At 36.1% G+C, this 17,000-nt stretch overlaps 1 protein-coding gene across 1 annotated transcript; it reads right to left on the reverse strand.

Moving 5' to 3' along the window:
• LOC139129806 (DNA damage-regulated autophagy modulator protein 2-like) lies at positions 1–16,885 on the reverse strand. Its single transcript, XM_070695489.1, has 7 exons — positions 16,479–16,885; positions 14,481–14,534; positions 13,354–13,421; positions 12,229–12,371; positions 11,550–11,727; positions 2,584–2,681; positions 1–1,982 (listed from the first exon to the last, which is right to left on the reverse strand). Exons 1-7 carry the CDS (start codon positions 16,559–16,561, stop codon positions 1,779–1,781), a joined length of 828 nt encoding a protein of 275 aa, XP_070551590.1. The 5' UTR covers positions 16,562–16,885; the 3' UTR covers positions 1–1,778.
• Positions 16,886–17,000: the final 115 nt, after the last annotated feature.

The following is a 17,000-nucleotide window of genomic DNA, read 5'->3' on the forward strand; positions in this document are numbered from 1 at the left end:
TTTAATTACATAAACATCATGATTTTATTAAAAGTATACTTTTGATAAACTTCACAAGATAGATTTTAAATTCTACAGATAAATTGGTCGCCAATAAACTGGAAAATCTCAAATGACATGCACTTGTTGCTGGATAAAACAAAAACATTCACAAGTACTGGTCAATTGTGTAAATGTCTACAAAGTTTGACTGCATGGCTCAGTGTGTGTATCCACAGTTGTCCAGACAGCAAAGCACCAATCGTTGTGAGTGTTTCCAAATACCTGCAAGATTTACAGTGCTGGTTGCTACGGACCTCTTTCCACTTATCCCACAATGCACGGATTCAACTGTTTAAAATTCTGTATGCACCTTTGGAAAAAAAAAAATCTTTTTTTGACTGTATACGTATTGTATCACACTGTTCAGTAATACAGTTCATAATCCTGTAAAATGTTTGGCGCCATGTGTTTTGATCAGCGACGAATGTATCATCCAGGGTGCGATGAATGTATCATACAGGGTGTGATAAGTCACTCAGTGTGGAATAAAAAGCATCATGGAACCGGTAAGAGGATTGCTGTAGGGTAGTTACTACATATAGCATTGTGTGCGCGACATTGACCATTGCTGATGGAAAGTTGGGTAAATTTTAACATTTTGCATTCATATTCGTTACTGTAGCTTGGATATTCACAGTCACTGTTTCAGTCAAGGCATTGGTGGTGACACAGAACCATTTCATTCATTGGTTTAAGTATATATTTTCCAAAATTCTTGTCAAAAAAGTTCAGACATATTTATTTTTGCATATCGATGATGCAACCATAAGGTCATCAGGAATCAGCTGTATTGTTTCTTCTTGATGACTGTTTAATTGAAATTTTTTTATCTACAAAACATGTTTGTATTATTTATAAAATCTGTGTTTACCTAACATGAAAAATGAATGTTAACTACCTGCAACTATTAATAAGTATTGTCCTGATATCAAAAATGGTAGAAAATGTAGAAATTCAGTCCTCTTGATCTAACATGTACTCAATTCTTAAAAGTTGTGATAAATTATAGCTATAAAAATGTGATCACACAAATTTTACTAAAAATAATGTAAATTTGATAAAAATTAAAATTTGATAAAATTCATAGTTCATATAACTTTCATATATAATAGATAAATTTGACATAATAAAATCAGATATACATAGTGTAATCATATAACTTTGCTGAAATTAAAATAATTATTATTTAGTGGATAACAAATGGCAAAAAGGAGTAATCAGCTGGTTGATAAGTCCTGCTGAGATTGAATAGACTATTTCAAAATGTATATCCCTGGAAACACCGCTCTGTGTACTTAGAATAGAGATAAGTGGTAAAATATTGAGAAAATGTAAGATTGTAGGGTTTAGTACTGCATTCTGTACATGACAGCTAATTGGACATTTTGTGTTTTCACTACAACTTTGATTTCAAGCTGATTTTCAAATCATCAACATGATTTTAACCGAATCATGACAAATTCTTGCAATTTTTGTAATTGCTACACAACGAACTTGCATCTGGCTCTGATGACATGGAGGCATATCCATATTTGAAAGCTACAATCGTGAGATGTACAATAAACAGCGCCAAAGATAGAAACACAACGGTGCTCACTTCATAGGAACAGCGAGTTTGCGCCCTTTGCTGGCGTTTGTTTGTGAAATGATTCAATCACATCTGCCTCCAGTTGCACTATGGGTAATTTGACCAGTCAATGAAAGACAATGTTTTAATCAGAGACCATTGACGATGTTCAAAATTTTGTGTCTTTTGATTTTCCATCATCAACTATTACATTCACGTTCTCGTCTTCTTCAAGTGGTTTTTCCGAATGTTTACCAATCTTTGTCTTCAACCAAACGTCAGTGTATTCTACGCAGAATGTTCCAAACCAAGCCAGTAGGAAAACAGCCAGAGCCCATTCAGATATTGTAGTCATCAAGTAGGCCCAGGAGATCTGTAGAAATTAAAACAAAAAAAAGTGCGATAATAACAATTTTGACATCATGAAAAGGTTTCTTTTATACTTACATGTAATAAACTCATTGCTTAGAAACATTATTTGCCACTATCAACCATTGGAATAGACTTAGATCCATTGCTTGAGGGCGCTTTCTCTATGCTCCCCCAAAGAGGAGGGGAGCATAGAGAGCATCTTTAAACAACGGATCTTTCAGTCTTCCATCGGGAGTAATTCAAGTGCAAAGAATTATGGGTGTGAAAGAGAGAAAGACACAAGTTACTTCAAGTGAGTAATAATATCTATTAAATGATTTTCGTGCGTCTCACAATCTTCTGACGAGGAAAATATTTATATTACCTAAAGATATATGTTGCACACAGTAACAGATACCATTACTTTGCACTTGAAGTAATTTGTATGTGTGTGTGTATATCTATCTCTATCTCTCTCTATATATATATTATACACACATACACACACACACACATGATACAAGTATGTGCAGGTAGACAGATATAGATGGCTCATAGGACTGTGAAATGTCACTGCAAGAAATGTTTACTGTTGGCAAAGATGTATTGCCGGTATATCTCACCTCTGGATCAATGGCATATTCGTTGTCACCAATCCCACTAGCCGAGTCATTTTCGTCTTCTTCTCCAACAAAATTCATAGCCACACTTCCTGCCAACACTGTCACAAAAACTCAGGAAAAGTTCTATTTTGACAAACATAAGGGCCCCCGTTTTTCACTGTAACAAATTTTCTTTATACTATCACTTCCCTTAGCAGTGTGTCAATTGTCATGTTTGAAATAGTAGACAGTAGGAAGAATTTTTTAATTTAACTAACATTTGCTTTTCAGCTTTAGTCACTATCAATATGGTTTGATTGATAATAATGGCTTGTTTTCTTTGTTAGATTTTTTCACCTAGCTCTTCTGTAACTTTTATTTTCATTTCCAGTGCCCAGTGTAATTTGCTGCCCCTGTTGTTTTTAGTGAGCCCCTGCTTTAAAAGGGTTGCAACAAATAAATAGATAAATGAATAAATAAATAAATAGATAAATAATAAAAATACTTATACCTTACAAAATGAGAGAGGTAGTGTCGGAAAGGTTGTGATCAATGAGATATTATGCAGCATTTGTCAGAGAAAGCTATGAATCTAGATTGTGAACACACAGATGGAGGTACAAAATCATTTGACATTGCATCAAATTGCATTATGATCTTTTTCCAAAGTCGTTTATAAGATTCCTTATGGAGTCATGCTTCTTGGTACAAATACTGGCTTGTATGAGGTTATCATGACATTTACTTTTGAAATTACTTCCTGCCAACACTGTCACCTCTAAAATGCCATCAGTAAAAACTCACACTCATGCGTTAAAGGCAAGTGTCTCTCCACGGCTGGTGAGTGGTATTTTTATTTCAATCATAACAGACATGGATTTCAATGTAAGTTGGTGCCTTTTCTTGAACAGAAAACCAGGATGTCACTTCAGACATGTGCTTAATCATAGATGTCACTTATTTGAAGGAATCTATTGTTTTTCTGAATTTCCTCATATCAAAGTTCTGATTATCTCAAACGATTAATCCAACAAATATAATCTTATATCCAATGGTTGACTAAAATTGTGGATCTTATTTATTGCCACCGAACACTTTCATTGAGAAAATGTCAATTTACATATAGTTTGCATGAAAATGACGTTAAAAACCATACAGGTTAATGTTCATGTAATGAAGTAGAAGACTGGCTCAACTTCTGCACAGGAAAATAAGTCACATAATCCCTGTGCAAGAAATGTTTCATGACAGCAAACTTTGACTGAAATTTGTTTATTTCTATTGTCTTTATATGTAAATATATCAACACACATGCATACACATACACACACACACACACACACACACACACACACACACACACATATTAACTAATATAAGAAGAGAAAATATACATGGTTCTTTAAGCAACTGAAGATGAAAACTTTTGAAATATGGGCTTTGTACATAAGCTTTAAAAACTTTCAAATAAGTTGTTCTTGGTAGTTCTTTAAAGATGTTTTCAAAAGGCATTGATGAAAAATTAAGGAAATATGATCAGTTTGATGATTAAACATGCTGTATTGTAAATAAAGAAGACAGTTTTCTAATCTTATATCTCAATGACACTAGGTTCCCTGAGAATAAATCATGATATAGGACAACCTAAAAAAGTGCTCTTTGTAATCTTGACAAAATAAAAGCAAAAAGGTTCCTGCAAACTTAATAATATGACAAGTCCATAATTTGTTCTTCATATTTAAGTAAATATTTGATAAATATCTTTGATAACAATTTCAAGTTTTTGCTAATAATTCTTTTCAAGTGTAGATGGTCCATTTTTTTCAAGTACGAGACAAGGTGACACTTCAGCAGTATGATCAACTGCTTGGTCTAATTTCCGATACAAAAGGGGACAATTTTATCTGGAAAGATCTACAAACACCTTAGTACAAATAGAAAACGGTTCCCCCTCTTTGTCATAACAAATAACTTTTGAACAAAGAACAATCAATCACACCAAAAGTCATGTAAAGAGAATTCTCGTTTCAAAAAAGTTACAACTTTGATAGGAGGCAAATTAAAATGCGCGTTTTCCAGAGTCTAGGTTGTGGGTAAGTAGAGGTGCTTATATCTTTGACAGTTGACTCAGTACTACACATTGCACATTCAGAGTCCGCAAAAATATGTACTATGGGAGACATACAAAAAACGATAGTATCAATGACACTGTAGCTCCCATCCTGGACTATTTAGTGTTTGTTCTCTGGTCAGATATTTGAACATGTGTGAAAGGGATAAAGTGCATGAAGTGAAAATACTTAAATGAAATGTACTGGAGACAGTGAAATATGTTTAATGTAATATATTCAGAATATAAAATGGAAAAAATACAGAATTAGCTATATCGAATACTGTGATACAACCATTAACTCAACAAGTCATTTACAATGACATAGTCCCCACTTTTTTTGTCTTGATGGGGCAGGAAAATGTGGTCATTAAGAAGTATCACTGGAGTGTATATGTTGAGATCTATGGGCACATAGGTCTATGTCGTTGTTCCCAATTTGAAACACATGAGGCATGTCTAAGTTATGGTTCTAAATCGGGAAAAAAGATCAGACCTCTAGCAGTATGGCCAGCCAAGAAATACATATGCGCATTATAAATGAGGTACAAGATGTGACATCTTAAGGTCTAATATCCTATCAAAATTGGAGGGTATAGAACTTGTGGTTACTGAAATATGCATATATATGTATAATCAAGGTCAAAGGTCATCGAGGTCACATGACATTTTGAAAAAAAATTATATTGCTAATTAATCCCTATATGCCAAAAAATCAGATCTCTAGCTCTATTCGCTTGCCCAGAATTAGATGTGTACATAATTAATGAGGTAAAGCGTGTGTTGTCATAAGGTCTCCCATCCTACTAAATACAAAGGACATAGCACTTGTGGTTACTTATTTATTGACATAAACATATATTTTAGGTAAAAGGTCATCGAGGTCACATGACATTTGGTCAAAAAATTTCTCTCCTATAGTTATCCCTATATACCAAAAATCAGACATCCAGCTCTATTGGCTCGCTCAGAATGAGATATGCGCATAATTATTGAGGTACAGTATGTGGCGTCATAAGGTGTCCAATCATACCAAACATGAAGGGTGTAGCACTTGTGGTTACCAGTTATGGAAAAATATGTATATTTGAGGTCAAAGGTCACCGAGGTCACGTGACATTTTGTCAAAAAAATTGTTTTGCTAAGTTATCCCTATATACCAAAAATCAGACCTCTAGCTCTATTGGCTCGCTCAAAATTAGATATGCGCATAATTAATAAGGTACAGTATGTGGCGTCATAAGCTGTCCCATCATACCATACATGAAGGGTGTAGCACTTGTGGTTACTGAGTTATGGAAAAATATGTATATTGAGGTCAAAGGTCACAGAGGTCACGTGACATTTTGTCAAAAAAATTGTATTGCTAAGTTATCCCTATATACCAAAAATCAGACCTCTAGCTCTATTGGCTCGCTCAAAATTAGATATGTGCATAATTAATGAGGTACAATATGTGGCGTCATAAGCTGCCCCATCATACCATACATGAAGGGTACCATACATGAAGGGTGTAGCACTTGTGGTTACTGAGTTATGGAAAAATATGTATATTGAGATCAAAGGTCATCAAGGTCACATGACATTTTGTCAAAATATCCGAGATATCTGCGTGAACGGATGGACTCACGGATGGACGAACAGACGGACATGACCCAATCTATAAGCTCACTGGACTTCATCCGTGGGGACTAAAAATTGTGTCACTGCATCCTTTTTGCAATATGAATACGATGAGAAACTAAATTTTTATTTTTCGTGGCCTTATACATGGGAGTCTATGGAGATCTGCCTTATACATGGGAGTCTATGGGCGTGTAAACTAAAAATATGCAAATTTCACCACGATTTGCCCAAATTTGGGCAAGGTCACTCCTATGCACTTCCATACCAAGTTTCAAATCAATCGGACTTGTGGTTTCAGAGCAGGAGATTTTTTGACCAAAAATGGGAGAAAATTACAAAAAAATTCATGAAAAATAGCAAGTCCAAGATACTGACCCAAGATGTGCACAATCATTTCATGTCAGCCCAAAGTACTTACATGCTAATTTTTCATGTAATCTGCTCAGTGGTTATTGAGTTTTTTCAATTTTGACTGTTTTTACATTTTTCACTTAATTTGCATATTTTTGGCAATGACAACTTCATTTGAACAAAATCTCATCTACAGCCCATCATCCATGTACACACCAAATATCAAGATGAAATGTACAGCGGTTTTGGAGTTTTTGATGTTGACGGACAGACATACAGACATACAGACATACAGACATACAGACACACAGACATACATACATACAGACATTTCCCTAGCCTATAAGAATAGCTTCCATTGCCATATATACATATGGCTATGGGAGCTAAAAACGATAGTATCGGTATACTACTGGTACTGTTATGTATCCCTGTTGAATGGACAGTTCATGGTTACTCTATGTGGGCAACTGTAACCTTAACCATAACAGTTCATGGTTACTCTATGTGAGTAAGTGTAACCATAACCATGACAGATCATGGTTACCCTATGTCAGTAACTGTAACCATAACGGTTAATGGTTACTCTATGTGGGTAACTGTAACCATAACCATGACAGTTCATGGTTACTCAATGTGGGTAAGTGTAACCATAACAGTTCATGGTTACTCTATGCCGGTAACTGTAACCATAACAGTTCATGGTTACTCTATGTGGGTAACTGTAACCATAACAGTTCATGGTTACTCTATGTGGGTAACTGTAACCATAACAGTTCATGGTTACTCTATGTGGGTAACTGTAACCATAACAGTTCATGGTTACTCTATGCCGGTAACTGTAACCATAACAGTTCATGGTTACTCTATGTGGGTAACTGTAACCATAACCATGACAATTCATGGTTACTCTATGTGGGTAACTGTAACCATAACCATGACAATTCATGGTTACTCTATGTGGGTAACTGTGACCATAACAGTTCACCGTTACTCTATGCCGGTAACTGTAACCATAACCATGACAGTTCATGGTTACTCTATGTGAGTTGAATAACTATGGACAGTATATATTTTGTAGCACACACATGTGATGTATGTAAAATTTGCCAAGTACAAATAAGTATTTATGGGGGAAACATACCAATGAAAGATGATGTGCCATGATTATCTTCCGTTTTTTTCAATTGAAAACTATTTAGCTGAAATTGAAAATAAGCATGCCATGAAGTCTTGCAATCAAACCTTTTTACAAATATCTGATAGTCGAATATTCCTAGAGTCACAAGTGAATCTCTTCAGGTTTAATGACATTGTCCATGATGAGTTTTTGACAACTGCATAGGGAAAACAAGTAATATTTAAAATATTTCAGTATCATCAGATTCACAGAACCCAAATTAATTGAAAATTAAAACATTTGTTTCAAGGAATGAGGTAGACAGATATTAAAATCACAAAAAATATCACTATTGTCTGAATAACTGAATCAATATTGAGGTAGTATGCACCTTGAAAGTGAAAGACTTAAACTTTTTTCTAAAATTTCCTCAATGAATCTTTCAACCCTCCTCTTACTAAATCAACAATGAAAATCTGGGGTAAGCATGCAAACTTTGGAACTAGCGAAACAAATCACCAAACCTTTTGCGATATTTGAAATTCAAAATGCCCCCCCCCCTACCAGTGATAACTCTATGGGGGGAAATTATTTTTTGGAATTTCAAAAAACTAAGGCGGTGAAAGTTTTTCTTTCTCCAAAAGCTTTAAAATGTGCCCCCACAAGTGGAAGATCAGAAAAGAATTGTAGAAATTTGAGGGTTTGAATATCTGTCCCTGAGGCGTGTTCTACCAAAAAAATCAAATTGTTGTTTCATGAAATGAGGTAGACTGAGAGATATCTTTGGACATGTGACTGCCTGATAAATTTGCATAATCAAGATGATTTTCTAAGAGAACACTATGAGCATTTGAGACATCAAGAGTGCTCTGTGTTTGAATATTGCCGGCTTTGTTGGTGACAATGACCTTGACTTGGATCCGGAGAAACTCATAAGAATATGTGGAGTAGTAAAACATGATGAAAATAGCTGCCAGCCACTCGAAAATTGTCGCCTACAGGAATTCAGCAGGCGGAAGCGACTGGAAAAAAAACACAAAAATGAAAAATAGTGAAATGAAAAGATGAGTGTGAAATGTTCAGTGATAGTACAGTTGATGGAGAAATCAAATGAAACTATGGCTCCTGTACAATGATATCATGAGATATGAAGAAGCAATGAGCTTAGCATATGATTGTGATTTCATGTTTGTTGTTGACTTTTCCATGTCTTTATAATAAATGTCGATTGCATGCATTAAACATCAACAAACATTTACCAACTATAATCAATATGTGTTCACATTTGCATATCATTGAATATTATTTGCCATAATTGAAAACTGTAATGGACACATCTCTAAGTTTAGTGAAAGAGAGGCTCTGTATACAGACTGAAAGTTACTGGACATGAGATCGGGACTGTGGAGTGTTCAGTGTGAGAGAGATGTTTGGGATACCTGATAAAACAGTTCTGAATGACAAGCATATTTTATTGTGGACTCCCTCACAGCCCCTCGTTGGCTACACAGCTCTATCCTCAACCGTATGGTGATGCACCCTCAAATGTCTTTCTGAATTCTGGCCAGCGAGGCTAACAGAGCCAGCTAGCTTGTATGGTCTGAGTGTAGCCATCAAGGGGTTGTGAGAGAGTCTCGTTTCTATAGGGCTTTTTATGACAAAAACAAACTTATGAGTTTATGATGTGGTGATGCAGTGGAGATGTTTGCAGAGCGAGGTGAAAATAAAAAAAAGACATGAATGAAAGTAACATGACCAACGAACCTTAGACTCTGTGGATGTGTCATTGAGTGTTGCATTATGGGTAATGGATATTGGAAGTTGTAGCAAATCAATGGTGGTTTGACTGATGAAGTTACCGGAGTATGCCCAGGCTGGCAGTAGACCTTTACTTAGAAACAGAATGAAGATGGTCTGTGACACCCACACTGTGAGCGAGGAAAAAAGTGAGTTGAGGAAAAAGTATGATAAATGCCACACATGTTGGTCCGACTGCAGTACATGTGGAATCTGCAATGGCAGTTTGTGATGTAGATGCATGGGGTGTGAAAAATATTTGACTAGTCCAATCTGCTACTATCAAAATCTGTTTATCATTTATAAGTTTTCAGACATACAAGGATGTCCTTCATCAGAGGCTACACAGAAACAAGGATACTCTCCTGGCTGAATTCAGGGTGTCTATGCTTGTAGTTTCCCAATTTTCTCTCCTCAAAACCCAGCCCCAGTCAGTCAAAATCTCTATATCAGCTTCTCTAACCTTACAGGGATTAGTCATGAGTTCTGACATATTTCCTGTCGTTCAACTCTTCCTTTTCTGATGTTTAAAAATTTGAATTAATGTGTCACTGTAGCATCTGATGAAGGTCATATATGTTGGTCCAAAACGTTAGGATGAATAATCAGTTTTCGCTGATAGCAGATGGCACTTGTCAACTATTTTTCATACCTAGAAACAGTGTGTGATATTGAAATGTGTTCCACAGCAGAGCTGTAATGTGTGTCTTACACTTTAACATGATTAAAAAAAAATGAAACAAGGAAAGTGTGATGAGGAATGTGATGATGACATTCAACCTTTCTGTAAAACCAGCAAATGGTTTGACTACAGCCAGATTGTGCTTGTAAGGGCACGCTTGCCTGCTTCAAAGCCTATGTATTGTGTTCAAAACACTGACGGCTCCTTTGCCAATTTTTTTCTAACCAGTATTTAATATTAGAACTTGTGTGCACAGTAAAATGCACTTCCCATTAACTTGTCTGCAATATTGAACAATCAATCAGCAATCACCGCCAGTACAGCAATATAGCCATGTTTTTATTGACACGTGAACTTTGAAACCCAGGTCACTGGTAATTTTTTTTAGTTAAATTGAGGGAAATACACTCAAAGAACTGCACTAAATGGATGAGACCATATCGATGGGTGGGGGTAGTTGGCTGCAATGGAGGCGTAAAAATGACGATTCAGAATATAACTCCTCTTGACAGTCAAGAATTGCTTGTGCCATTTTTTGATCATCAATTTCACTAAACCATTCTTACTTTAAAGCTGACAGTATTGTGTAGACTAGTCATGGTGTGTCAAATTATAATGCTAGTCTAACAGTATGAACAGAAAATATACCAGGGACACTTATTGTAACACGTAAGTGATATTAAAGATCAAGAAAAAACATGACCATCACATGACATGCAGAACACATGACCATCACATGACATGCAGGACACATGACCATCACATGTAGAACGAGAATACCATAGTTTCTTAAGAGTGTAGCAGACTGTATTATGCTCTCTAAGGGACAAACACAAGCACATTCTAATAATTTCACCTAAATAAAGCCAACTTTATACTACATGTAAGAACTTTTCTTGCGTCTCTAAAGTATGGGGGTTGCAAGAAACACTGGCCAGCATTTAATCTACTTTCTGATCAAAATTGAAAATAATTATGACATTGACTAGAAGTTTCATGCATGAATACAAAAGTTGAGCCAGATTTCAGTACATGAAATGCATTTTAATGCATTTCATATATAGTGATCTTCGCATCTTATGCAATGTTAAGTCTAATTGTCCTGAAACCGCGATTTTGTTAGCCCTGTATTTTATTCTTTTCTGGACAGTTAAACCAGTACCGAGAATACCATAGTTTCTTAAGAGTGTAGCAGACTGTATTATGCTCTCTAAGGGCAGGAATTAAAATTCACATACAGTTTACCAAAGAAACTCTGAACATTACAAAACATTTTTAATATCAGGTCACATAAAGGATACTACTGATGAGAGAGAGCGTCACCATCAGCGCCAGGATGACTCGGAGTCTTGCAATCCACAGACTGTTGTATCGTGGATGGAGTTTATACGTCAAGTGACTCTGCATCCAACAGTAGACCAAGCCAAGGCCAAAAGCCATGCCAGCGCCAATGATGTGTATTTCAAACTGACTTGTCCACTAGATGGCAAACGAGAAAGAATGGTAAGAAATGTTATTGAACACTTAAAATGTTTGCTGAGAAGACTTTGCGCTGATTTTCTTGCCTGCTAAAATGATCAGTTACGGGCATAAATCTCACTTGGATGTGTCTACTGTACACTGCAAGTGCTAATATTGAAAAACAACATTTTGAGCTTATGTATTGATTTGTATCAAGATTCGGTGAATTTTTTCAGAATTCTCTACAAAACATGGACACAGAAGCAATACTTCACTTGCATTATGGGTAATTGACACAGATTGTGATAGTGTTAAGTCGTATCATGGGTCAGGAAGTTAGAAATTTTGTCGTCGTACATACTTGTCTATCAGTGCATGTGTCAAGTGCAATGAATCCTCTGTCCTTCCTTGGCATGTTAGGAAAGAAACAGTCTGTTGAATACATAATACTGAACAAGATCAAAGTAAAGGAACACGGCATAGTGGGAGTAAATGGTATACAAATGGTTACTATGGTACCTGAAAGTTTCCGACGATGCTGAGTCCAATGGCTGCTAACACACCAATCACAAAACTTGATGTGTTCAAACAGGAAAACCTCTTCACATTTTCTACTGACAACTTTTTCAGACTTTTCCATCGGATGTATATGGCCAGTATACCTGAAAATAGAGTTCATGCATCACAAAGTCGAGAATTTTGATGTATTTCTTTTAATTTTTCTTACTCCAGCCACAAGAGGTTTGTCACCATGCATCTTCAACCACTCTAGTTTGGTCCAATTCTGTTATGAAGCAGAGAGTTATTGTCTGTTCTGCAATCACCTTCTGCACTGCCAAATCAAAAGGAACATAATATTTGAGTATCTTTGACCAGTTTTGTCATTTACATTCAAACCAGTGGCAATATATTGGAAAGTGGAATGACTTAGGGGGCCACGGCTCTGTATATATTGGCCCAAAGTGGAATGACTTAGGGGGCCACGGCTCTGTATATATTGGCCCAAAGTGGAATGACTTAGGGGGCCACGGCTCTGTATATATTGGCCCAAAGTGGAATGACTTAGGGGGCCACGGCTCTGTATATATTGCCCAAAGTGGAATGACTTAGGGGGCCACGGCTCTGTATATATTGGAAAGTGGAATGACTTAGGGGGCCACGGCTCTGTATATATTGGCCCTCTATACATGGATTAATGAAATGGTCTGACCATTCTTGGACAATTGGAATATTAACTTTCATTTCTCCAAATAAAGTACAGATGTTTGTGATGCACCAAAATAGTATCTTTCTATAACTATTTTTTTTTCTTGCTTTCATGTCTTCTCTAACAACACCGTGGATATAAATCGCCACATTTAAAATTCTTGTTTTTCTTAAATCTATTTTCACTGAACTTACATCATTTATCCTTTTGTTCTTCAATTTTGTTTGTGGTTTTAGTTTTACTCTCATCATACATTACATAGATGTAAGTTACGGGAAACACACTACTTGTGAACGAATGGTCATGAAGTAATTGTTTCCAAAAAAAAAAGAAAAAAAAGAAAAGATATCATTTTGTATCTAAACAATTGCATACCAATGTCTGCTGTCTTACAGAACAAAGCAAGAAGCAGCCATGGTAGCGTTGATATGGCTTACCGAGAGCTGCAGCAACATTTAAGAACTGTGAAAACAAACAGCTTTCCGGTGGATAGGCACCTGTATCACTGAAAGGAAATAGTCAAAAAATGTGAATCAATGAATCATCAGTAGGTGTTTCTTTTACTGTTCAATTCTCCATTGAAGATAAATCCACAAAGTAAAATTATGGGTCTACTAATAACCTTTCTGATTTCTGAACATTGGACTACTCGTTCGTACAGCTGGGTGATTCCATTATTTGACTTCACTGTCACACAAATATGAGAATTATTTCAATTGTGTAGTATTGGAGAGGCAATGATGGGAACTGAATGAACTCATGTACATGTATTCAAAACAATTATGCAAAATTGCAAATACAATGTATTGAATATATGCAATGTTATTATCTACAAATTTCTAGACTAAAATTCACTATAAACTTACACAAGCAAGAACCATGTTGGTATGTTGCATGGTAGACATTTCAACGTAACCCTTTGAGTGCTGCAATTTTTCCCACCAAAATTTTAGTGCAACATTTTACCAAATTTTATGAATTTTTTTGTCATTTTTTTGGTAATTTTTGATTAAATGAAAATCACATTTCCTTGGCTACAGTTCTTTGTCAAAATTTTGGCAAAAGTCTGAAAAAATTTGACAGAGGTATATTCTGTTTAGGCTACAAAAATTGACTTTGGAGCTCAAAGGGTTAACCTTGGGAGTAAAACAAACAAAAATACAATTTAGCAAAAGTTACAGCTAAATGAGTTTTAAAGCAAATTCCTCCAACTTTACAAAATTTTACAAATAAACACATGATTTTTCGCCATATTTTGTGAATATTGTGACAAAATTATCCACAGCTACTCCATAAAGCAACCTTAAATGTCACATATCATTTTTCCTGCTGTAGGATAATCAATGTCCAAACCATTTTTACTCAATATCTGAAAGACTATGCATTACATGACAGATTGTGTCTTGGGTACTTGGGCTTTTCACAGATGCAGAGTGGCTTGATTTTGGATTGACGAATACTGTTCAAATGATTGTCTGATTATTATAAAAGAGATAGATCTGACACTTGAGGGCGCTCATCGCACAATCCCTCAGGCTTCAGATCTTTCAGTCATATCACTCACCTGATGTACGGTACGAAGGGTATCACATGATCAAGACTGACGGCAATCAAGTAACTAGACAGAAGAGAAAAGCAAAGGCTGCTTAATGTAAAATATCATCATTATGCTTTCATTATGTGTTGTTTGTATTTAATGCCTGTAGTAGCTCATTTTTACAGCACATAGTGGGAGCATGTTACAGTAAAATCGTAACAGCCTTGGTGTGTCAATAGATGACCAGCATGACCAGTGGATGAACACATCTTATCTAATGGCTCCCTTCTATCTCAAATACAAACAAATGCAAGATTTGTAACATCTTGGCCATGAAGGCTATGTGGTAGCGATAATCACAAATTTCTTGATCAAAAGAATTCAAATAAATGAGGAATTTGCAAGGCAAGCAAGTTAATAACTAGACTGACATAGCATGGAATAAAATGTATTCCTAATCTTTTTTATTTTGGAGAAGCTATACATGAAGAGCAGCATATCATAATGCAAATATTGATGATGCTTTGTCATTGAACTGATGTGCATATTATGAAACTTATACGTTGAATATAGGGGTCAAAGTTGTGCACATTTATGTCTGTGAATAAGGTAATGGCGTCAAAATCTTGAAGTTTACGAACACATTTTGACATTTGTCAACAAATGTCAGACAGGACGCCATCTTCAAGATATCTTGGAGTCGAACGGCCCGCGATGAGAGATGCTCAGTTCGCGTGAACGGAAATAGTTGTATTTCACAGTGAATGTTGTGAAGATTAAGAAGTCAAGATAAGTGCAAAAGTTTCCCCAAAACGTCTTTTTTCTTCCGAGAAACTGCTGACGAAATTTATACTTCGAAACGTCTGTGACTTTTGGCATCTTTTTCAAAGAAGGGAAGGAATGGCCACGCAGGCAAATTGTACCTTAGATATTTTTCTACTTGTTCTCTGCTTTAAACAGGCTCAGATATGCAGCGCAAATTAGCGCCAACGGTTTTCCTAAAGCAGGAAGTAAATTTCACAATAGTGCCGTACCTGAACAACGTGTTTTTTCACCCATACGCACCTGTCATTGACTATCAATCAATCAATCTTTATTTACTCGACACATACTAACAGAGAGTATGGTATGGTACATCAAGGGCACACAGTCCATGTAGCCGACGATGAGATGCAAATGATATGTGGTTAAGGTCTCCTCAACTAACTTTCAGCTGGTTGTTCACTTTCTACTTATTTTATAGTATTTTATACACAAGGCACAGACTTATTCTACCTGCAACTTAAAACTGATAGTGATTTTGTAGCTCATTCGTGACTATTTTTCATATTTGATAGCCGGTAACAGACACTTCGTGTTCGTGTCGGCTACATGGACGATCTGCCACATCAAGATGTGTTACAAATGTAAGTGAACAATACAGAGAAAGAAAACAACCATTCAACTCTGTAATACGAAAACATGCAATAATTACATTCATCGACTAGAAACAATAGCTTGTTTCCATGATACTGGAAAAACAAAGGTCAGCGTGAGGACAATCTTCCATTTTCTTTCACTGGACTTATCTACCTACACAATATTCTCAGGGAAATAATTTGGAAACTATAAATGCACCTTTCACTGGACTCATTATTTTACAGTTAGTCTTCTTTCAGCCATTTATAAACCATATTGAGGCCGATTTTCGGTCAAACTGCCCCATTGTACCTCATTACAATATTCTCAGGGAAAGAATTCGGAAACTTTGATTTTCCAGAGGCTGCCAAATTGTGATTATGCTAATTAGACAAATTATTTTTCCAGATTTGGACTTCATACCAACATCTTCAACAGATGCCATCAAGATTTTGGAAAAAGATTTCAGTTTTAAAAATCCTCCGGTCACCCGACTATTACTAAAGCCTGTGTACACTAATCTTCAGTCGTCCCACTAGGCAGTCCCACTATGTATGTGTATAAAATGCATCAAATATATTGACACTTTGGAGATCAAAAAAAACAAAACAAAACAAAATCACTTACCAAGCAAGAAACGTTAAGATCGCGGTTGCTGCGAATACCAATGGTAAGAAACCCCAACCAATGTTACATTTGTGACGACTCATGACTGGAGAAAAGTCAAGACAGCGCGATGATATGAACTGAGTTCGATCGACATTGATCTACTGACTGCACACCGGATACCCTTTTGCCTAGTAGCTCAAGCGATGTTGTCTGGCTAGCACGTTTTACCCGGTCAACCACTTTGAAGAGTCAATAAAAATAGTTTTCAGCAAGCAGAACTCGTGATGACGCTTGTAAGGAGTGATGGATATGGGTCGGAAAGTTTGAATGGGTAAGAAATGTCATGTGACTATTTGCTCGACGAGAACGGATTCAATCACTTCGAGTTCCATGTCTTGCCACATGCTATGAGAGATGCTTACGTAACAATATATGCGTAACCTCTCGCCGTATCGGTTATCATCAGGGTAAATCTGACCTTTGACTCGAAAATCCTCACTTGACGTAACGTGACAAGCCACTCACTTCTGCAGAACACGA

Source organism: Ptychodera flava, chromosome 1 (assembly GCF_041260155.1).
Source record: "Ptychodera flava strain L36383 chromosome 1, AS_Pfla_20210202, whole genome shotgun sequence".
NCBI lineage: Eukaryota > Metazoa > Hemichordata > Enteropneusta > Ptychoderidae > Ptychodera > Ptychodera flava.

Coding starts and splice junctions, on each gene's coding strand:
- LOC139129806 (XM_070695489.1), bottom strand. CDS start 16,561: ATGAGTCGTCACAAATGTAACATTGGTTGGGGTTTCTTACCATTGGTA. Junction 12,372..13,353: donor AAATGTTGCTGCAGCTCTCG/GTAAGCCATATC, acceptor CTCTATTTTCAG/GTATACTGGCCATATACATC. Junction 2,682..11,549: donor GACGCTCTCTCTCATCAGTA/GTATCCTTTATG, acceptor TTTTTGTGACAG/TGTTGGCAGGAAGTGTGGCT.